The sequence below is a fragment of the Polyodon spathula genome, chromosome 2 (assembly GCF_017654505.1).
Source record: "Polyodon spathula isolate WHYD16114869_AA chromosome 2, ASM1765450v1, whole genome shotgun sequence".
Lineage (NCBI taxonomy): Eukaryota > Metazoa > Chordata > Actinopteri > Acipenseriformes > Polyodontidae > Polyodon > Polyodon spathula.
The window spans coordinates 82590422-82612610 of record NC_054535.1 but is presented as its reverse complement, the minus strand read 5'-3'; the positions used below and the strand labels follow the sequence as shown (position 1 = coordinate 82612610).

The 22189-nt window shown below is 35.3% G+C and overlaps 2 protein-coding genes and 1 long non-coding RNA gene across 3 annotated transcripts; 1 reads left to right on the top strand and 2 right to left on the bottom strand.

Annotated features, from left to right (window-relative positions):
* Positions 1-2049: 2049 nt before the first annotated feature.
* Positions 2050-4844, bottom strand: LOC121302249 (histidine triad nucleotide-binding protein 1-like). Its single transcript, XM_041232093.1, has 3 exons — positions 4657-4844; positions 3269-3373; positions 2050-2355 (listed from the first exon to the last, which is right to left on the bottom strand). The coding sequence occupies exons 1-3, from the start codon at positions 4765-4767 to the stop codon at positions 2191-2193; spliced, it is 381 nt and encodes a 126-aa protein (XP_041088027.1). The 5' UTR covers positions 4768-4844; the 3' UTR covers positions 2050-2190.
* Positions 4845-7894: 3050 nt separating this feature from the next.
* LOC121302241 lies at positions 7895-9709 on the bottom strand. The gene is made up of 3 exons (XR_005947690.1): positions 9533-9709; positions 8844-8948; positions 7895-8468 (listed from the first exon to the last, which is right to left on the bottom strand). It is a non-coding gene; the product is annotated as an uncharacterized LOC121302241 (long non-coding RNA).
* A 173-nt stretch (positions 9710-9882) lies between these two features.
* lyrm7 (LYR motif containing 7) lies at positions 9883-14556 on the top strand. The gene is made up of 5 exons (XM_041232073.1): positions 9883-9987; positions 10296-10368; positions 10793-10863; positions 11724-11805; positions 14204-14556. Exons 1-5 carry the CDS (start codon positions 9970-9972, stop codon positions 14275-14277), a joined length of 318 nt encoding a protein of 105 aa, XP_041088007.1. The 5' UTR covers positions 9883-9969; the 3' UTR covers positions 14278-14556.
* The last annotated feature ends 7633 nt before the right edge of the window (positions 14557-22189 follow it).

The window sequence follows — 22189 nt, the reverse complement described above, 5'->3', positions numbered from 1 at the left end:
CCAGGCAGCCATCACGCAATCAAGGTTTAACTGTTGCTATGATTTTGAGTAGTGGTACTTATAGTACCACCTTAAGGAACAAACATTGAGTTGCACCGCCCTCTTGTGGTTCTTACAAAAAGCACAGCATCTCTATGTACAGTATTTTGCTGATCCTATGCTGTTTTGTTTTTTAAGACACAAACCTTGGATACTGTTTTTTAGCACTGTTAACCAAGCACAAACTAATAATATTAGGTACATTTTAGTGACATACAGTATTACAAATTAATATAAACCATTAATATGGTTAAGAATTTAAATATTCCACCAAAGTAAAAAGTTTGTTTCTTTACAATACGCTTACAACTCCCTGGCAAAAAGTGATGTGATAAATCACACAATGTCTGCAAATGTTTCTATAGGTCAGGTGGTTCAATCACCTTCACTTGTTTTCATATTTCACTATTACATCTATTCATACTTTTTATTGTGCATATTTATAGCTAAATGGAAGGTTGTGGTTAATTGAGTGTTTCGATTCCTGTCAATGCAAGTCTTAGACATTACACCTTCATTGTAATTATCCAGCATGCACGTCAGTGACCCAACATTCTCTTCCGTGTCTTATTCTAAACAATGATCTCCATTTATAGGCCTTTCAACTTTTCAAAATCAAATGTATTGTTAATCAGGTAGCTTATATATATATATATATATATATATATATATATATATATATTATATATATATATATATATATATATAATATCAAGATACAGCCTTATGTCGGAATACTCTCAGAATGAATTGTGCTTAATTACTCTCAGAATGACTTGTGCAGTGGGCATGTTGTACTATTCTCTAACCTGATTCTGAAAATATTAGATGGATTTAAATTTGTCCAATGAGAAAAGGCATATACATTTGATATAGAAAATAGAAGAACTGACAGCAAGTTTTTTTTTTTTTTTTTTTTTTAAATCAGGAATTACAAATAAAAATACTAGCAGGGAGAATATGTAGTAACACAATCCATAATTCACAATGCACACTCCACTGGCAAAAAAAAAACACATGCTTTGTTTAGCAAGAAAAATAGCCAACTGTAACTGACAGGTGGGGAAAACAAGCCTTGCACAAATCAGTGTGGCTATAATGGGAAGCAACAACTGGAAGCTGGTCAAAGCGTGTCGACCCACATGCTCCAGTTAGGAACGTCAGTGTGAAAGGGGTTTTTAAGACATTTAATTAATAGTGCAAGTCCATTGTCAGTTTTCATTTCATTTGTTTGCAGCTGCATTTCCTGGGTGCTACTATTGTGTATTATGTACTTTCCCCTGAATCTAATGTATTATGCTTTCTTTTTTTTTTTACTGTATATCATGTATTATGCATTTCTCTGTGTTTAAAGTATTATGGATGTTCTTGTTATTGCATCTTGTAAAGCGCTTTGTGATGGTGGGCCACTTTGAAAGGCGCTATATAAAGTAAACATTGAATGTTTTTGTGTGTCATCTTCACACTATGGATGTCAGCACCCCTGCTAAGGAGCTGTATATTGCAGAAGCAGGATAGCAGATGCTAATTATAATTCTTAAACTGTAGAGAGAACTACCTGCCCATTCAACTTGCTTGTCATTTTCAGGTTGTCCTACCAGAAATACATTGCCATTGTGCTGAGTAACAGTGAGTCGTTTTGAGATTTGATATCTTGTATGTTATTTTCAAATATCAAATTTGGAGAAACCAGAGTTTCAATACTGATCCAAACTATAGCAACTTTACTGTGGCCATTCAAAACAATCCTCAATATGAACAGAGGCTAACTGTGCAAGCAACAAAAACGTTTCCCCCTCTAATTGTAAAAAAAATAAATAAAACAGACTCCTGGTTTACAACACTGACATTACAAAAGTTCAATAATACAGACCAACAAAATTAAAAAAAAAAAAAAAAGAATAAAATAATCAATAATTCTGACATTCAGCAAATGTGAAACAAACAAAAAGGGGCTAAAACTTGCAATTCCATTTAAAAAAAAAAAAAAACAAACAAAAAAAACAATGTGCTGAAAGGTTTTTATTTGCTATTTGTTTGCAGTAAACACATGAGATGAATTGACATTCACAGTTGACATTGCAGGTCAGGGTTAACAGAAGAAATCTATATAGCTGTTGAAGTTTCTTGACACTTCTCAGATCAATACGGTTAACCAGGAGGCCATCCCAGCTGACGGCCTCCGAGAATGTGGATGTGAAGGTGGTAAACTGTCTGCCCGCCGTCAGGCCCTTCATTCACAATCAGACGGTATCCCTTCAAGAGGCCCATCTCCTCTGCACATTTCTTCGCCACGATCATTAAATGTCCAAGAAGCTGAAAACACAGTAATTAGTAAGAAGGTTTTAAATGCAAATATATTTAAAATTTGATTGGGGGGGAGGTGGGGGGTTTATCCTTATATCCTCATATCCATGACAGTATATGTAGCCCTAGTAAGAACACCCAGATAAATATCCAGCTATATAAATCACCTTATAGAATTAAATCATATTGCAATACAAAAAGAAGTTGAATGAAACCTGCTGAATAGTGTTAGGTTAATATACGGAATTACATACTGATTTGTAGTTTTCCATATACAGTACTTAACGAAAAACTGACAATTTAAAAATGTGACATTTTGAAATCTAACATGAAATACTGTACAACTATTATGGCTTCCGGCAGACTTTTACAATATAATTTTATAGTTTCTTTGATTACATGACTTTAAATAAATATCTAAATTATGTTCATAGGGCTTTTTTTGTTTGTTTAATGTTTCAATCCTAAAATTCTAGGTGATGCAAAATGCTTGGCCATAGCTGTACATAACTCGAACAAAAAAAAACTTAAGGCTTACCTTTGAAGTTCAAACCAATAATGTTTTTTTTTTTGTTTTGTTTTTTTTTTTACTCAAATAGTATTTCCATTTGATGAAACAAGAACTCAAAAGCTTTTGAAGATATGACAATGGTGTCCAAGATCAGGGGAATATCTTTCATTTGGTTCCCTTCAAACACTTTCTCATTCAATTTCAGCTGAACCACAAACAAGATTAACTAGATGCAACATTGTTTTTTCCTCAACTACCATTAACATTGAAATTATTGTTCTTCCTTTAGTAGAATCATACATAAAGTGTAAAAATAAATAAAAGCACACTGCACTGGTTGGTACAGTCTTCTTTTTAAAAGGTGTTTTACACAAACAGAGTTGGAAATCATCATCAAATCACCATACTTACAGCTGCATCAGCCTCCTCTGCCTTAGACAGCTGAGCGATAGGTTTTTTGGGAATCACAAGAAAGTGTGTAGGAGATTGTGGTGCAACGTCATGAAATGCCAAACACTTAAAACAACAAAAAACAAAAGATAAATGTTTACATTTAATAACGATTACCAGAGCAATCACCATTCCATATATTACAGTCAGTATATGAAATGAGGCCTACATGTTTTCAACAATGCTGTGCACTTGAGAATATTTTAATTCAAGGAAAATGTGGCAGAACATGTTCACAAATGTGTTTCATATTTCAGAATCATATCTAAAGTCAGGGTCTTTTCTAGTGAAAGTGCATCTATGGGGAAACAAAAGTATTATGATTTTGAAAAAGCTAGCACATTAGAGTCATCTCAAACACACCTAAAACTTTGGCAGAACAACATTGTCTTGCAATAACAGAGTTAACCAGTTGGTAAAAAAGTGGTAATAAAAATGTCTCATGGGCTTATATCTGAAATGTGCTGCTACTCAGTAGGAAGGTGACCATATGGCTCTGAGTTCAGCGGGACAGTTTGGGATAGTTCAGGCTTTTCAGCTCCCAACCAATGCATTCTTGTACGTTTTACCTGTCGCAGGTACCTTACGAGAAGCAGAACTACGCTTACCAGAATGCATCGGATTCTGAGTTGAAAAGCCTGAATTGTCCCGCTGAACAGGGCCACATGGTTCCCTTACTAAGCTGATCTATGAAATTTATTCCGAGGTAACCACTTTCGCGTATCACGCCACTAGCGTTCGGGTACTCCTAGATTTAGGACTACATCACTGCATTACTGTGTGTATTTGTTGGTGGGCCTATGTACTATGATTGTTTGGCGACTGTTTCTTTAAAATAGCTACGTTCAGATCTGAAAAGTTGGCAACACTGGCAAAAGAAGTATTGCCAGCGTGACAGCGGTCTCTGGCTGCTTCAGGCAGGAAACGAAGAGATGAATCATGACACAAATTCCAAAAATCAACCTTTTACTATTGTATTATTAAACTGATAGTTAAATTTAACTAAAAGATATTTTAGATTTATTATCCACCTAAAAACACTACTAGGTCTTATAGTTGGTTATTTGTGGTATTGTCTGTATTGAGCCTAATCACTGAAAGCCAGGCCTCAGGGTCCTCCTCATACATATGCAAATTGCAGTATAATTTGACCATGAAACTTTACTATTATTAGCAAAGCAAAAAAAAAAAAAAAGCAATTATACGAATATAAGTTCACGTGTTATGTTCCAGTAGTTATTGCACCCGGATTGTTGGAGGTGTGGGGGACGGGTGGCTGCACGCGTGTATGGAACTGTGTCTGTATACAGTAATTCTCTATCAATGTAATTTCAGTCATATGAAAATACCTGTTCGTCTTCATAAAATATTTTTGCAGGAATTTCCTTGCGAATGATTTTACCGAAGATCGTGTCTCCACCGGCTTGGGCGCTTTGTTCCTTTGCAATTTCGTCAGCCATAGCTATTGTCTACTTCCCCCTGAAGGCTCTCCTCCCTACTCTATCTGTAGTATTGTCGACTCTGAACATGACTCCACACAAAAAAGACACCCTGTGCATTACAAATGGAACGATCCTTGGTGTCGTATTTTATTGGCTGGACTAATAAACATCCACCGTATTATCCAGAATATAAAGACATAAACAAGATACTTAAATATATCATTATATAGAGAAAAATTAGGTACATGATTTATAATCAATTATAATCATGTTCAATCAACAGATCAATTATGCACAATCCCAAACAGGCTTCAATATATTAAAACATCACACAAACCAACATACATAAGCCAATATCACTTACAAATCAATAACTAGAATCACAAAAACAATTCTCAAAACATTTAAATAACTCAGTGCAATTCACAATTTAATACCACACATCAAAATCAAATACTACTAGTACAAACCAAAGCAAGAAACACTTAATGAGCTTTCACTAAAAGTCAGCTGCACTTGAGGCTAAAAAGACCTATTATACCATTTAAACATGCAGTTAATAACAAATTACAGAACAAAATAAATCAGTTAAAAAAGAATACACATACTACAAAAACCAGTCAACCCAGATTAATTATGGAGAGAGATACTTAACTTCAGCTATTGCAGTGTCTGTAAAAAGCTACAGAGGACGTGCCGCCCCCCCGATTCTCCAGCCGAAATCACACAGCCAAGCTCTCCCGTAGCCTGGATCAGCAACAAAGTGCTTTCCTTGCCGGCAGCCACTCTCCAGTTGCACTGGTATCAGCTCCGCTCAAGAACAGCTCACTGCTTAACTTTGGTCAGTCATCGCAACACTACACTACTCTACTCTACTCTCTACTCTACTCTACTCTTCTCTTCTCTTCTCTTCTCTTCTCTTCTCTCCTCTCTCTTCTCTTCCTGTATTCAGTCTCAGTCTCACTCTCACTCCTTCTGTCGATCTACCACAGGTGATTTTTATACTCTGCTCACCTCTTTCAAACTGACATAATACCTTTGAGCTCTACATTCAAACTTAACAGTTCCTCTGTTTTATGTTGCAGTAAAACTTTTGTACAAACCAAACATTTATATTCTTTAGTTTAATTGATATTTTAATGTCTAAAAAAAAATCTGTTCAGTTGGAGACAGAAACTGAACTAATTCTTAAATTGATTAAATTAATAACATTATCTCATGTGTCTTAACAATTTGTCTACAACATTGTCAATGTCAAGCTTCTGTTATAATAAACTTTTAATATGTTCTTTCAACTGTTTAACATTAAAAACGTCATATATTTCCATTTCAAATACTTCAATAATTTTCTTTTACTCCATTGATCTGTTTGAAGTTATTTAAGCTTTCAATCGCAGGTCCAATGTTTGGTGTTGATTAATGTGAAACACTACCATAAGAATTTTCTAATACTCATTAGTTTAGACCAAATTTTAACTTAACGCAGTAAACCTGTCCTACGTTTTCCATTCCCATTTCTTCTTGCCAGGTTCTAATTAATTTTTGTTATATACAGAAAATGTTTATTTTAAAATAAACTCCTACCTTCTGTTATCTGAAAGGTGTTTTGTTTGTTAATATTAAAGAGATTGCTCATTATAGAGGAGCTTGGCCTTTAAATCGCTGACCATCAAAAAACCCAGCTACATTGGCAAAAACCAACGAGTCATCTTCACCACTTTTACTACCAGCAGGTAAGGACAAGGTTACAAATCAGTTCACTGTATATGCAAAGTTACAGTTTATACTTTAAATTATTTTATAACATGTATTTCTAATTCAGATACTTCAATATAGCAATCTCTTTTATAAATTGTCATTTTATTTTACTTCATTGATATACACAGAAGGCAAGAGGTTAATTTAATTAGAAACCTGCTTGGTAGCAAATTCTCCTACTTGCTCAGCTCGATGTGGCTCTGCAAACACCACAACAGGCCTGAGCAGCCAATGTTTTACATCACAGGTGTGGGTGACCAGGGTCTTTACTTGATACCTACAAAAACTTAAATGATGTTAGCCAGGCGCCACATCTCCTACATTCTCACGTGGGCAAACACATTTGAACTGAATCTGGGTCCATCAAAGAACCGCACACCCATGCAACCGAGGCCTTCCACGCAAAAGGAGCTAGTGACTTATAGCACAAAAGGGACGTGCCAGAACCATCTGTGACAACACCCTGACAACTTTAGTTTCAAAGCTCTTTTCAAAATGTCCACTATAGTGCACTGGGATTTGAGATCTGTCCTGTGATCACTGTAGGAAGACATAACAAGTGCTCATGCTTTTCAGTTCCGTACCACATCATGTTGCTGTGTTACCTGTTTGACAATGTGGGCAATAATCCTTAAACTATCAGTGCACTAGCGTGGACATTTTGAAAAGAGCTTTGAAACAGACTTTAAACTTTTAAGTGTAAAAAGTTGTCAGAATGATAACATTGTAAAGAAAAATTACAGGTATGTTATTTAAACAGCTATAGCAACATGTGGGGAGGTGGAACACTCTATCTATCGGAACCCCGCCAATTACTCTTGAACTTTGCAAAAATTAACTTTTCTTTTGCCACATTCTTATTTTTTACATGTGTATGGAATAGACTCCCACATACAGATTATCTCATTTTGAGGTAATTCCTGCTTTGCACCATCTTTAAACAATGTCATCTTTTCAAATGTATATATTTTTACATTGCTGAACAGCACACTGAACACTGAAGTTGTTAATGAATGAAACATTTTAAAAAAATGGGCCTATATAGGATTCGACACCCATGGAAGAAAAATAGAATGTGGCAATAAACAAGTTAATTTCTGCAAATTCTACGCTATGGTAGTTCTATTAAGGGTAAAATAACTTTTAAGCAAAATTCCCATCTGATTACACCAAGACCCTTGGCCTTTCTCCGTAACTTCAGGTACATTCTTTTCAGAAAGCTTTATGGACACCTGATCTTATTAGAGACAATTCTATCAGTAGCCTAATTATTACAACTTTAGGTAGTAAATGCATTCTGATTACACCAAACATTCAACTTAACAGAAAATTAAAATGGAGTGTTAACATTTCTATGAATATGCAGAAATATAGACGTAAACATTGCTTTGTTTTGAACACTTTTTAATTTTTTTGTTATTGTTATTATTTGTTTCCAGGCAGCAAACAGACGGTGAAGCAATACTACGAGCGAGTGTCAGTAATAATCTATATGAAAAAGATTGAGAGCCTATTGCATTCTGTTTCCTAGCTGGTTTAGGTGTCAGCTGTATTCCCATTGGGTGCTTTGCTTTGCAGTTTACTTGGCATTATAAGAGTCATATTTTAGTTATGTGTGTAAGTAATATAAGAATTCTAATTAAATTATGTAGTCAAAATTTGGTTGTAAATAATATTTGAAGTGCTGCAAAACAGCAATCTATTGAAAAGACCAGCAGTGGTCCTTTGCACAGCTGCTCAGCCAATGGTTTTAATCCAGCACTGAGACCAGCCAGGAAAGAATGCCCAGCCATGTTTTTTGTATGTGGACGTTTTCTGGTCCGTAAGGTTAACCAGGGGGCCAGCCCATCTGACGGCCTCCGAGAACATGGATGTGAATGTGGTAAGCTTCTTGTCCTCCATGGGGCCCGTCATTCAAAACCAGCCGGTATCCCTTAGAGAGGCCCATGTCCTCCGAGAAGCTGTAAATACAATGCAACAATGTTAGTAAGTATTTTTCTTACTTCAAAAGAAATACATGTTTCTCTTTCAAAACTGTGCATGTGAGACAGTTTCTTCTTATTAACTGCATTATTGTGCTGGAAATCTTTTTTTATATATTAGATCAGGAAATGGACATGTTTATAATTCAACACTTTCTATAAAAAGAACATCCTGGAACCTTTGCAGTAGGTCACATTGTCATATTGTTGCTAGGCTATTGGGGTAGGTGTGAACTACAGCACTGAAAGTGGTTAGGAACTTAAATACCTGCACAGCTTGAGTAAGTCAAAAACAAGCAGAACAAAGGGGGCAAGCATTGGTTTTAGTCAAGACCTGCAATACACCATACTTACAGCTGCATCAGCTTCCTCAGCTTTTGACAGCTGAGCAATGGGTTTCCTGGGAACCACTAGAAAGTGCGTTGGGGCTTCAGGTGCAATGTCATGAAATGCTATACACTAAAAAACACAAACATAGATATTTGCAACAAGCTGTTATTTATAAATGGCTTTTTAAAAAATAATTAAAATAAACAAACAAAACGAATACACACAGCAGTTTTAATTTTATTTTGTTTTTGTCTGTTTTCTCTAAAGTAAATAATTTAACATTTTAGATCAATTCATATATGTTATATAATACAATGGTGAAAAGGCAATGCACGAACATGTATGTACATTCTTACATGACAGTTAATAGATCCTTACTTTATAGTACATTTCATTTAATTTACAACATGATATGGTACATACATAATAATAGGACATCTGCACCAACAAGTTAAAACTGGCTCTAGATGCCCTTCCCCCAGTACCACACAGTGGAGCAGGTTTTTAAATTGTTTTGATAGGCCATGCAATTAGATCTTCATATTTCACCTTTTTGACGATGCTACCATATAAATATTTACTGTAAACTAAACTGCTTTGGCCCCGGTGTAATCCTAAACGTGCAGTTTAGAGAATACATCAATCTGAGTATGAAAGAACATACATTCATCTATTTACATTTATTTCTGCAAATAAATCAGACTAATAAATACCTGCTCGTCTTCATAAAATATTTTTGCATGAATTTCCTTGCGAATGATTTTACTGAAGAGCGTGTCTTCGCCTTCAGCCATGGTTTCAAAACTATGTATCCTCTTCTATCGCCAAATAAGGGTGCTGCAGGCTGCGGCTGCGAAACCTGAACCTAATAATATGTTTTTCATTGCAAAAAAAAAAAAAAAAAAAAAAAGGAGACGCTTCATTTTCATTTTCGATTGTTATTGGTTGTTCGAAGAGCACGTAATAAACCGTAAGAACACAATTTACATATTATTGGCCCTTGGTGTACCCGTAGACACTAGACCTGCCTCCAGACTGTACCATTGGAAGTAAAATCTACCACGCCCTTCTCGGATTTCTGTGACATGACTTGTTAAGACTTGAGAAAGAGGCGTGGATATTTACAACTCGCGTTCAGAAAAAAAGCAACATGGAGCCGCGCATGAAGGTGAGAGAGACATTGGCAATTTGTTTTTTTAAATAACATCACGCTTTCGTTTCACCGTTCTGACATTTATAACATTTCTTTTAATTGTCTTTTGTAAAATTGCAAATAGCCTATAGTGTGTAATATTAAATCCAAATTGAGTGAGATATTGAGATACTGCTGTCATGAATGCATTTGATCAATTTACTGTACTACTGGTACATGAACTATTTTATCTTGTATGTTATCAAGCAGGATATATAATATAACTACCCGTTTGAAGTCGCTCCCCAGAATTGCACTAAAATTATTTTTTGTACATACTGCAGGTTCTTAGACTATTCAAAGCATTGCACAGAACGAGACAGAACGTGTTCAGAGATGACACAAGAGCTTTGGGAGGTAATATTTATTTATTTATTTATTTATTTATTTATTTATATTTCTATTAAATTTAAATCTTTACATAATAATCCAAAACCACTGTTGCAATATAATCGCAGTGGGATAAACTCAGAACTCCCAGGTCGACGTAGTATAGCAGCAGATGTACATATCGGTATTCTTAGGTTTACCGTGAGCTTAATATTACTAGCATGTCAAATAAGTGACCACCTTCTCAATCATACATTACTGTCCGTCAGACATGCCTACGAGATATATCTTTGTAAATTGGAAAACAACATTTTGGAGAATGACTCTTACGAGTATTACGATTAGTCTACAGGCTCAACAAAATGCCTTCAGTGTTCATTTTAAAAAATAATAAAACAATCCTATAGAGAGGATATAATCAGTGCAACATGTTTTTTTTTTTTCTTAAAAGCTGCCAGGGAGAAGATAAATGAAGAATTCAAGAAACACAGAAATGAAACATGTACAGAAACAATAAATAAGGTATTTTATTTATTTATTTATTTTATTAAGCCTGTTTTGATTAGAAAAATATTCCAATTCAGTCTTCCCCTCTGTTGTGGGAGAGAGAAGTAGTATGGCTTTATTTTAGAGCTTTGAATTCTGATCATGTCGCTTCATGATCCACCATTTTACAACCAGCCTCAGAAATGGTATACGGTACAGCAGTATTGATAGTCCCTCTCAGCTCCTTCAGGCGCCTGTTCTGAGTACTGCTTTTGTAATGTCCACGTGCCAAAACGTATCAGAAAGCATTTTGGGATATTGGCAGATAAAGAAAAAATGTAGTTCAGCATTACAGCATCCACACTTCTGACAGACCACACTGTACTTGATCTGATTTAAAACTGGACTCAAGACCGTTGGTGGTCTCGAACGGTGTTAAACCTGCGTAGTGTGAACGCTAACCGGATTTCACACTTCTAAGCCGGTTTAAAGGCAACTAATATTTATCTCATTAACCTTTATCTCAGTTTAGGGAGTCTGAAACAGGATTTAAGCTAATTGTGATCATCCTCATAATTTTTGATCAGATAATCAATAACTATATATATATATATTATATATATATATATATATATATATATATATATATATATATATATATATATATATATATCCTCTGTTTTATTGTTTAGAAGTTAAATAGATATTTCAAACTTACAATATTCTTCGAAACTCGATTACTGTTAAAAAAAAAAAAAAAAAAAAAAAAAAAATGTGGTGATTGAAAAGAGGCTAATGTGGTGAGTGTATTCCGTTCCTCAAATAAGTTCTAAGTTGATGCCAATGAGGTGGTTATTCTTAAAGCAATTGTATTTAACTTGAAAAATATTTTTCAGATGATTAAAATTGGCTCAGATGTTGAAGTTATTCTTCGAAAAACAGTAATCCAGGGAGTTCATGTAGAAGACAAAAAAATACGTAAGTAAGAACAATATCTGTATGTTTCTCAGTCCTGGGTCAATTACATTTACACCTACAGCAGAATTGTGTGCTGAAATCTCAATTACAATTACAATGGTATTTTGTTCAATTAGTTACAGTTTATACTGAAATAATTACAATTTACATACCGCTACGCATATTAACATGTTTACTCTAATAAGCAAGCAATAATCGCAGGTACAAATACAAAAATATACGATAACTTGTGTTATCAAGTTATAGTATATTTGAAGGGGTTGAAGATACAAGAATAGTGATCGAATGACAAAAAATTACAATTGTAATTGAGCCCATGTCTGATGTTTATACTACATTGGAGTTACTATATTGAGTAACCTGGGTAGTGGGGACATTGTTTAAAGAAGGTGGGGGGGGGGGGCATTTCTTGGCACCCCTACCAGGGATGCTAGAAATCTGCTGGCGACGGGAGGATTTCCTATCTTGCTGGATATTTCTTGTTTTTATATTTTGCAGGGAAAGTCTTTTGTAGAAGTTATGCCGCTTTCTGCAATGTATATGACAGCATTCACATCCTCTTACTACCAAGCAAATTGCTGTTTCTGTGCGGCGCACAGTATGAATGATTGGAGGTGCTACCTATCAAACTGCTGTTTTGGCTGTACGCATTATGAATGATTGGAGATGCTACCATGTTTTGGTCGCACGCGGTATGGATGTGAGCTGGAGTTTACTTTCTCATGGTTAAGATGTGGATGTTTACATCAGGTGGTTAAAAGTTGTTCTGAAAGAAGTTGGTACATTTTTTTCTTAAATATCGACTTGCATATATAATTACCCATAACAGTGACCAATATCACACAAACCAGTGCTTGTTTTTATCATTAACTTAAGTGTAAAACTTGGGTTAGTATTCACAGAATCACACACAGGTTTACCAGACATCCAAGAAAGCTGGGATTGTAATTCAGTTAGAATTAGTTAGAGTAACATTCAGCAGGATTTGACTTTATGAAGCAGAATTATCAGTTAATTCTATAGGGGATGCAAAACCTTTGGCCATAGCTGTATATATTTTGTTTTTGATTGTTAAAAGCTGATCAAATGTTTCCAGCCTGTCCTTTTGTACATTTAACATGTTTTGGTCAGATGACAATGTAAATCTGCAATAAATACACCCAATGTTTAATGTTACAAAAAAATGTAATATAAAAGAGATGTGGCATTTTAATAAATACAGTACAATATGTCCAGTAGTTTCCAAATACATTTTCCATCGTTGCTATTATACAGTATTAATCAGAAAATAATAACTACAAAGACTAATTTGAGAGAAGTTTTGCCGAATTTTAGGGAGAAGACTCCATCCTTAATAAAGCTAACCTCAGTCATCCTAACAGAAAGCGTCCAAGAAAATAATAGTGTTCCAATAACTGTTAGCTTTGTAAGATTTCATATCAGTTTTTTGTCGGATATTAATTTGCGATTTTTTTCAGATTTCTTCCTAGTTTTTTGTCTTGATCAAACAATACTCGCGATATACAATGAAAAAGACCAAAGATCAGAAATACAAGCAAGAAAATCCATATATAAAATTACGTCAATCGTAATTAGTAACATAGTATTTACTGTAAGAAAAGTGTATGCGTTAATGTGCTATGAAAAGTAAGCTTAAAGTACACATAATGCAAAAAAAATACAGAAATCTTAATACTTTAAAGCACCTTTCTAACCAAAGTTATTATACTTTCAATCTTCAATTGCAGTTGTTTCTCTTTTTGACACTGGAGCGTCATTGGTTATTTGTGTTTGTAAACTGAGGGCAGCTGATTTTTATTCATGCCTTTTTATTTGTTTGTTGCAGCGCTGACAACTTTAAAGACCTATGTTTTTTGGCATTGAAAACCTAACAGGAAAATACATGATGATATATTAAAGAATAATATCTTTTTTTTTTTTTTTTTTTTAATATTTTTAGTTTAATAAACATTACCTATAGGTTGACTCTTTCTTTCCTAAAAAAAAAAAAAAAAAAAAAAAAGCATAAATAAATCAAGCAAGTATGTTTATTTTCTATTATTAGTCATCTTGTGTGTGCAAGAATATTGTGATTTACATACTGGATTTTGTATATGCTTGTGAAGTCTGAGGGTAAAACATTGATTGGCTGTGCTAACTGTCACTTCAGGCTCACATTTTAGGTTCCCCTACTTTTTCTCCCATAATTCAAGTACTGCAAGATAGTACATTTTTGTGTTTATTGCTGTTCTGAAACATGTACTCCTGTTTCTAGTGACTTAATTAGATTTAGTGGTTTCCAGATACTTAAATACACTGGGTTTTCTGCAAGCATGTTTCACCAAATTAAATATGTCTTCTGTAAAACAAGATAAACATTGTTCTGCTTTTTTGACAGAGCTTCGGTACAGAGAAGAACATCTTCAGGAAAATGTACCTTATTGTGATAATCCTGCCAAGAAGAATGCATGACTTGTGTGATCCCCAACAAGATCCTGCAAACCAAACCGAGTATCAAAGGTGCAAAAGCCTACTTTTGTTCTTCAGGCAACTTGAAGGTTGAATTTTATTTTACTGTTGCCATAGAAACTGCTCAGTGGTGAGCTCGCTTTCAGTGGTGACGGTCACTTATCTGTAAGTGCGTTTTGTGCACTGACTTCGGTTCTTCATATTTTGTATTCACATTTTAAACAATTAATTTATTTAATGTGTTGTAATATAGTTTTCTGAATAAAGACATTCCCTCCCCAATGTTGCATCTTTGTTTTATAAAGCAGAGTTACAGTATGGTTGAACATTAGATGGCAGTGTTGCTTCTATATATTAACAACCTTGCAAAGAAAAAACAAAACAGACAAACATGGATTGCTAGAAGCTGTTAGAAACACGTTTTACAAAATATACATAAAAAGGTGTTAAACACATGCTATGTTCATTTTAAAGAAACATACCTATGAACACAGTAAATTGATGCATTGCTGGTTTTCAGCTGATAATAATAACAAGCAGTTTGTAGTTACAGTTTGCAGTAAATATTTTATTTGTTTGTCTTCCATGGTAGTTCTTGTATTTGTTTTATTGCCATTATGTTTGTAGGTTTTATGAGCTGTTTAAAATAAATTAAGAATAAATATTTTAGTTCTCTGGAATATGTACCAACTAGGAACAACATCATTTAATTTGCTGAAGTATCCGATTATCTCTTTCCTCAATTGCCTTTAATATAGTTTCCGTCTATATAGATTACAAGTCGTCTTCCAGAAATGCTGATCTGAGCAATTGCCACATATGACAGCATTATTATTATATATGAAATATTCACCCTTGTATCTTTTCAATACAAAATACACCAATTCACTTTGATAATGTTATCAAGGAACTGGAAATCTGTGTACTAGATTTTCTCAAAACTCAGTTAAGCTAAGAACTATTGTGTAAAACATCTGTATTCAAAATGTATGAAATTTCAAAAGTGAAACATGAATGTGAAAAAGAAAATAAATTATTCACTTTCAGTATACAGGCTACAGTATACCGATATAGTTTTTGAATTTAGGGTCACTCATTTTTATTTATCTTTCATGACTAGATTTTAATGCCACTATACTTGTATTTTCTATGTGACTAGTATTTCTGTGATATCCTGTTTTCCTTTTTGTTCACATAAACAAATATTCCAAGCCTATATCTAGGTCTCTCAGGCTCACAACTGGTTCTGCTGGCAAATTAGAAACTGCAAACAGTACCATAGCATAACTGGGATGGACCTTTCATTTCTTGTATTTCACTTTGACGCTGCTATCCTTTCAGATACTCCCTTAGAACAAGCATAGAGTCTAGTTAATTAACTTCATATTGACCTCTTTATTGATACTGTTCAAGCTCAATTTATGTTTGATGACTTTTGCCCTGTGATAAGCTGAAGCAGGCCCTTTACGTGCTGTTCTGGGCAAAAAAAAAATCTCGACTATTAAAATAATGTCAGTCAAAACAGAAAAATATCGGTGACACTCATTTCTTATTCTAGAATTCAGAATATTGTGCAGCTTACTTCATCTGGTCATCAAAGCTTGTCAAAGGTAGTTTGGTCTTTTTGAAATCCTTATACAGAAAGGTTAGTGTCAGTTACAGTATTGCACTTTTCTATTGGCATAACGTGGAGTCAGACTTGCTAAAGACAGACAGAAAAGTCGTTTGTAGTCAATTTCACTGTTCATATGGACCCTAAATAGGTAAACATCTATAACACAATTTTGCCTTGCTGTCAGTAGGAGCCAATCGGGAATGTTTTTTGGGTTTTTTTGCAAAGTGGTCTTTTTTTATTGACATGGCTTAAAGTTAGGCTTTAGTGAATTTGTGCTTTTACAGTGGCTTTCGAAAGTATTGACCCCCCCCTTGGCATTTTTCCTATTTTGTTGCTTTACAATTAAAATGGATTTTTTGGGGGTTTGTATCATTTGATTTACACAACATGCCTACCACTTTAAAGATGCAAAATATTTTTTTATTGTGAAACAAACAAGAAATAAGACAAAAAAAACAGAAAACTTGAGTGTGCATAAGTATTCAAGTCAATACTTTGTAGAGCCACCTTTTGCAGCAATTACAGCTGCAAGTCTCTTGGAGTATGTATCTATAAGCTTGGCACATCTAACCACTGGGATTTTTGCCCATTCTTCAAGGCAAAACTGCTCCAGCTCCTTCAAGTTGGATGGGTTCCGCTGGTGTACAGCAATCTTTAAGTCATACCACAGATTCTCAGTTGGATTGAGGTCTGGGCTTTGACTAAGCCATTCCAAGACATTTAAATGTTTCCCCTTAAACCACTCAAGTGTTGCTTTAGCAGTATGCTTAGGGTCATTGTCCTGCTGGAAGGTGAACCTCCGTCCCAGCCTCAAATCTCTGGAAGACTGAAACAGGTTTCCCTCAAGAATTTCCCTGTATTTAGCACCATCCATCATTCCTTCAATTCTAACAAGTTTCCCAGTCCCTGCCGATGAAAAACATCCCCACAGCATGATGGTGCCACCACCATGCTTCACTGTGGGGATGGTGTTCTTGGGGTGATGAGAGGTGTTGGGTTTGTGCCAGACATAGCATTTTCCTTGATGGCCAAAAAGCTCAATTTTAGTCTCATCTGACCAGAGTACCTTCTTCCATATGTTTGGGGAGTCTCCGACATGCCTTTTGGCGAACGTTAAACCTGTTTGCTTGTTTTTTTCTTTAAACAATGGCTTTTTTCTGGACCTAAAAATGGACAGATACTCCAGTCTCTGCTATGGAGCTTTGCAGCTCCTTCAAGGTTGTCTTTGGTCTCTTTGTTGCCTCTTTGATTAATGTCCTCCTTGCCTGGTCCGTGAGTTTTGGTGGGCGGCCCTCTCTTGCCAGGTTTGTTGTGGTGCCATATTCTTTCCATTTTTTAATAATGGCTTTAATGGTGCTCCGTGGGATGTTCAAAGTTTCGGATATTTTTTTATAACCAAACCCTGATCTGTACTTCTCCACAACTTTGTCCCTGACCTGTTTGGAGAGCTCCTTGGTCTTCATGGTGCTGCTTGCTTGGTGGTGCCCCTTGCTTAGTGGTGTTGCAGACTCTGGGGCCTTTCAGAACAGCTGTATATATACAGAGATCATGTGACAGATCATGTGACACTTAGATTGCACACAGGTGGACTTTATTTAACTAATTATGTGACTTCTAAAGGTAATTGGTTGCACCAGATCTTATTTAGAGGCTTAATAGAAAAGGGGGTGAATACATATGCACGCATCACTTTTCCGTTATTTATTTTTTAGAATTATTTGAAACAAGTTATTTTTTTCATTTCACTTCACCAATTTGGACTATTTTGTGTATGTTCATTACATGAAATCCAAATCAAAACCCATTTTAATTCCGGTTTGTAAGGCAACGAAATAGGAAAAATGCCAAAGGGGGTCAATACTTTCTCAAGCCACTGTACATGCACTACTTACTAGAACAAGTTACTTCCAGTGACTAGTGGATTGTAGAAGTTTAATGGACTACACTACAGTTCAGACATCTTCCAAGGAGTATAAAGTCTGTTTGCCAATATACACAGTCTCACTTCCTGAGCTGATAGATTCCTTCCCCTGTGTGCTGTGATAAAGCAGGAGCAGGTGGATGGTTGTGCAAACAGAAAATGTAATTTGTAGTCCAGGGTTAGAAATTGATTAAAGTAACTGCTGAGTTTTGCTACATTTCTACAGTTGATGTGCTACACAGATGTGTGTCTCTGGAAATCTCCTTTACAGCTTGCTAAGTCAGTTATTTCCAGCTGTCTATGTAATGACAAGTCTTCTTTTACCCTAGAGCTATGTTATGGATCTGTGTTTGTTTTCTGAACCTGGTAGCATTAGATCACACTGACATGAGCTAATAACATGTTAAAACTGGTTTACAGAAATATGATAAACTAGAGTTTCTGTTCTAGTGCTAACCAAGTTTTTAAAGTCTAATTTTTGTACCTCTTATTGGCATTGGTACCCTTTTCCCACGTTCAAGATGTGATTATTTACTTCTGTTTTTTATATCCTTTTATTCAGAAATAGACTCAAAATTGATGACCATGCTGCACAATAATTCTGTGTGTTTTTGTTTGATAATTTGCTACTGTTGTTGTAAATGAATAATACGGTTTTGAGGTACCAAGATGGAGCGGATTATCTATTTAGGGGGCAACCACCCCTGTCAAATTTCTCATATACCCAGTGCCAAAAATACAATGTATGAAAGGATCCCACTGAATAAGCAGCAACATGGATTTAAAACCCACTCTACAACCCACCAATGCCTCTGTAAAATGTGCCTCACTCCATCTTCCACTAAACTTCCAAAAGAGTCCTCTGGTCTCAGGGCTTTGTTGCTCTCTTTTCAGATTTCTGAAACTTTGATCACGCCTTCCTAAGCTTTCTAAATGAGTTCAGTTTCCTCAACCTCAAGTTTGGCTCTTGGGGTGCAATATGTATACTTTCATGAGCTCACATCCACATCTTCAAAGCTTGTCCATATATATATATATATATATATAATATATACTGATGCACAATGAAAATGCAACAGTAGAAGTTTTACATCAATAGCTCATTGGGCACATACATAATGTTAATTACATTTTAAATAGTGAGCAAATAATTTTGTTGGTTGTTTGAGTAATAATGTTCCTTGGGATAACAGAATACTCAGCTCAAGTCATTTGATTTCATAAAAATGCCAGGTGCTCAGTGTTAGGTATTTGAGTTGAGTTAAAATTGCCAAAATGAGTTAAAATAACCATTCTAAAATATATGATTTTAATTAACCCAAGAACAGCGAAAGATGCAACCATTCCCCGCTTGAGTAATGAAGACTGCCTGGTTGCTATTGGCATGATTGAAGGAGGCCTGTCTGTGAGAGAAGTTGCCCAGAGAATGAGAAACCAGGAAATCGGTTCTGTGAGGGACAGGCCACATCCTGGAAGACAGAGATCTATGCATCAACGCTGCCAGGATTGTGTTAATACTCAGAGAGGTCATACCCAATGCTAACTTTGTAATGTTTTCATTTTGACAGCATGTATCTATCTTTATCTATCTATCTATCTGTGTGTGTGTGTGTGTTGGTCTGGGGTAGGTGCCCATTTGAAAAATGGTTGACCTTGACTATAAACATGCAATTTTGATCTAATTGACATGCATAATTGACTATCCCTTAATACAACGCTTAGCAAACGAAGCTTCGCCTACTCATGATTATGGTTTTGTGTGTACACAAGTCAAACCACTGGAGGCGCTGTTTTCCTTGTTTATGTATCTGTTGGATTTTAATTCCTGGAGGAGTGTCGGTGTGTGAGAAGTCCCCTCCTTTCGGAACCTGATTATTTTCTAATTCAAACCCGGCAGAAACAGCAGCAGCAGCATTTCAGTCTTCTTCGGCAGCAGAGTGAGTCGCCATCTTCATCGACTTTTTTGCTTCCTTTACTTCTCGTATTCAGCTTACACGCGCACGTTACATTGGGAAAGCTGTGCACGTCCACCAAATGACACAGACGCTTTATGTTTTTTAAGTCACATTGCATATTGGGGAAAAGCATTGCACTGGGAAAGCTGAAGGCAAGGGGATATAGGTAAGGCATTGAGTGTTATTCTTATTGTTGCTGTTGAATCAATTGGGTTTTATTCATGTAGGGTACAAGTAATACAAGTTAATCAGATAGAAATATTATTGTGCATTGTCGGTTTTATATTAGCCTCGTTCTTATTTATGGGCACTTAATTCTAGAAAGACACGATTCAAGGAAGAATACAAATTACAATTGACATTTGATCTGACATTTAATGTGATGCATGTAAGAAATATTATTGTTACATCCTTTGCTTATATTAAACACGAGTTAGTATTGTTATTATTTTTAAAACATATTAGTAAACATAATTGCTAATTTGGGTTAGGGGCACATTTTCAATTCTCTTTTTATTAAAGACACGCTGTCTGTTTTAAGACATATCTGTCCGTTTCTAACCTATATTGCAATCACTGATCTAGACCATTGTATGCGATATTCTGCGTACAGGTATGTATAGTGTAATGTGAAAATTAGTTATACTATAGAAAGCGTGTTGTAAAGCTTTGCTTTTAACAGAATAATCAGCAGGATTGTGTCGAAGGCATGATTTGTGTCGCAAAATCAAGTTTTAATTGTGTTGATGCATTACCCAAGTGTTTGGTTGATGTGCCGAATTCGCTTTGCAAATGCAGTTTTAAACAGGCATACTAAATGTGTTATATTATTGGCTATGTGAATCGTAAACTAAGCGATCTGTTCAGTTCTCAACCCTGTTTTACAGAGATAAGCATGAACATAACAGGATTACTTCCCACACATTCAAATCAGTGTGACTTGTCTTTATTAGTGCCACTGTCCACAGAAATCTAATTAACATGCAAATAAATGCAAGATCACTTTTTAGATTTGTTTTGCATATCCGTACTATGTTACTGATTTGTTCTTAGAGCATTTTGCTTTGTTGCCATTGGTGAATATTAACGTGGTTTTAGATTTAGCTCCAGTTTCGCCTTGGGATTTTTACATTGTAGCACAGTTTATCTAACAATAGTGGACTGAACTACACTTACCAAAACGTAGATGTGTACTGGTATGTAACGCGATGCAGTAGTAAACTCTGATCAGTTTAATTGAGCTGCATGTGATCATGTCATTTGACCTTTTCAGTTTCTTTGCTGTAATTTTTTCCTTCTGTTTAGGTTTCACTTTACTCATTGGCCTCTGCTTGGTATTTATAACCACTTGAATGAGTCATTTATTTCACAGTAGGTTTGGGTTTAAAATGAGTCATTTATTTCACAGTATATTCCACCCATAGTCCTCCTACTTAGTTTTAAATACATGTGATGCTAAAAAAAACCTGTGTTTTGGTAATATTGGTAATTCTACAATACTCAACATAGTAAACTGTACTGTACCATTTAGTTATTGGTTTTGCAGAATTCACAAAGAAGGGACCAACACAAACATAACTTTCCATTTAGTGATGCCTATTGATAAAGTTAAGTGAGTACATGTTGTCACTTTACACCACTTACAGTATATATACAGTATCATGAATGTCTTCCACCAGCGTTCAGGGTGACCCATCATTAGTTAAGAATGGATTATCATTTATTTTGGTGCCACCCAACTAAACAAATATATATTTTAATGGTATAACATCCAGAACTTTTTAAAAACTATGTTAGCTTGCTGGGACTATACATTTAGTTAGGAGGCTGTTCTAATGACACAGAGTGTCCCCAGCTGGCTTCAGACAGATCCAGATCCAGTTGGATGCAGAGATAAGCAACCTATTTTCTGCTGCTCTTCCTATAATAGAGCTGTGCACCTGCCTTACCCATTTTGTTCAGGACCCCCCCAGCACCAGCACCACAGCAGACTGAGGAGCCCAGTGTTAAATAGAGTACATTTTCTCTCTCCAGCCAGCATTAGCTGATGTGTACTATGCAAGGGAATGCAGTACAGTTCACTGTTTTTTTTGTACAGTGGTGGTGTATATATTGAGCAGTACAGAAGGCACAGATACAAGAGGGCATTTGGTAAAGTATCATGTGTTTCAAGTTTGCAGATTTTTGTATATGTTTAAAGTCGAAGTGCACAGTGGGATAGATGTATCAAGGTCATTTTTGTGCACACGTGAAATCTTTGCTCATGTAATTTTTTCATTTTTCAGTTTTGTAACGTTTCGGTTTTGTAATGATGCAAGAAAATGCATAAATATGGTTCAAGGTGTTAGTAACTCTCTGACAGTCTACTGTTAATTAAAAACATTTAAGTGGATGTTATGGTTTGTTTCACTGGGTCTAAACTAT

Excerpts from the sequence above, each read along its gene's own strand:
- LOC121302249 (XM_041232093.1), bottom strand. The coding sequence starts at position 4,767 with ATGGCTGACGAAATTGCAAAGGAACAAAGCGCCCAAGCCGGTGGAGAC. Across the intron at positions 3,374-4,656 it reads TATTTTATGAAGACGAACAG|TGTTTGGCATTTCATGACGT; the intron begins GTATTTTCATAT and ends TGTTGTTTTAAG. Across the intron at positions 2,356-3,268 it reads CAGAGGAGGCTGATGCAGCT|CTTCTTGGACATTTAATGAT; the intron begins GTAAGTATGGTG and ends CTGTGTTTTCAG.
- lyrm7 (XM_041232073.1), top strand. Across the intron at positions 10,864-11,723 it reads GTACAGAAACAATAAATAAG|ATGATTAAAATTGGCTCAGA; the intron begins GTATTTTATTTA and ends AATATTTTTCAG. Across the intron at positions 11,806-14,203 it reads TGTAGAAGACAAAAAAATAC|AGCTTCGGTACAGAGAAGAA; the intron begins GTAAGTAAGAAC and ends CTTTTTTGACAG.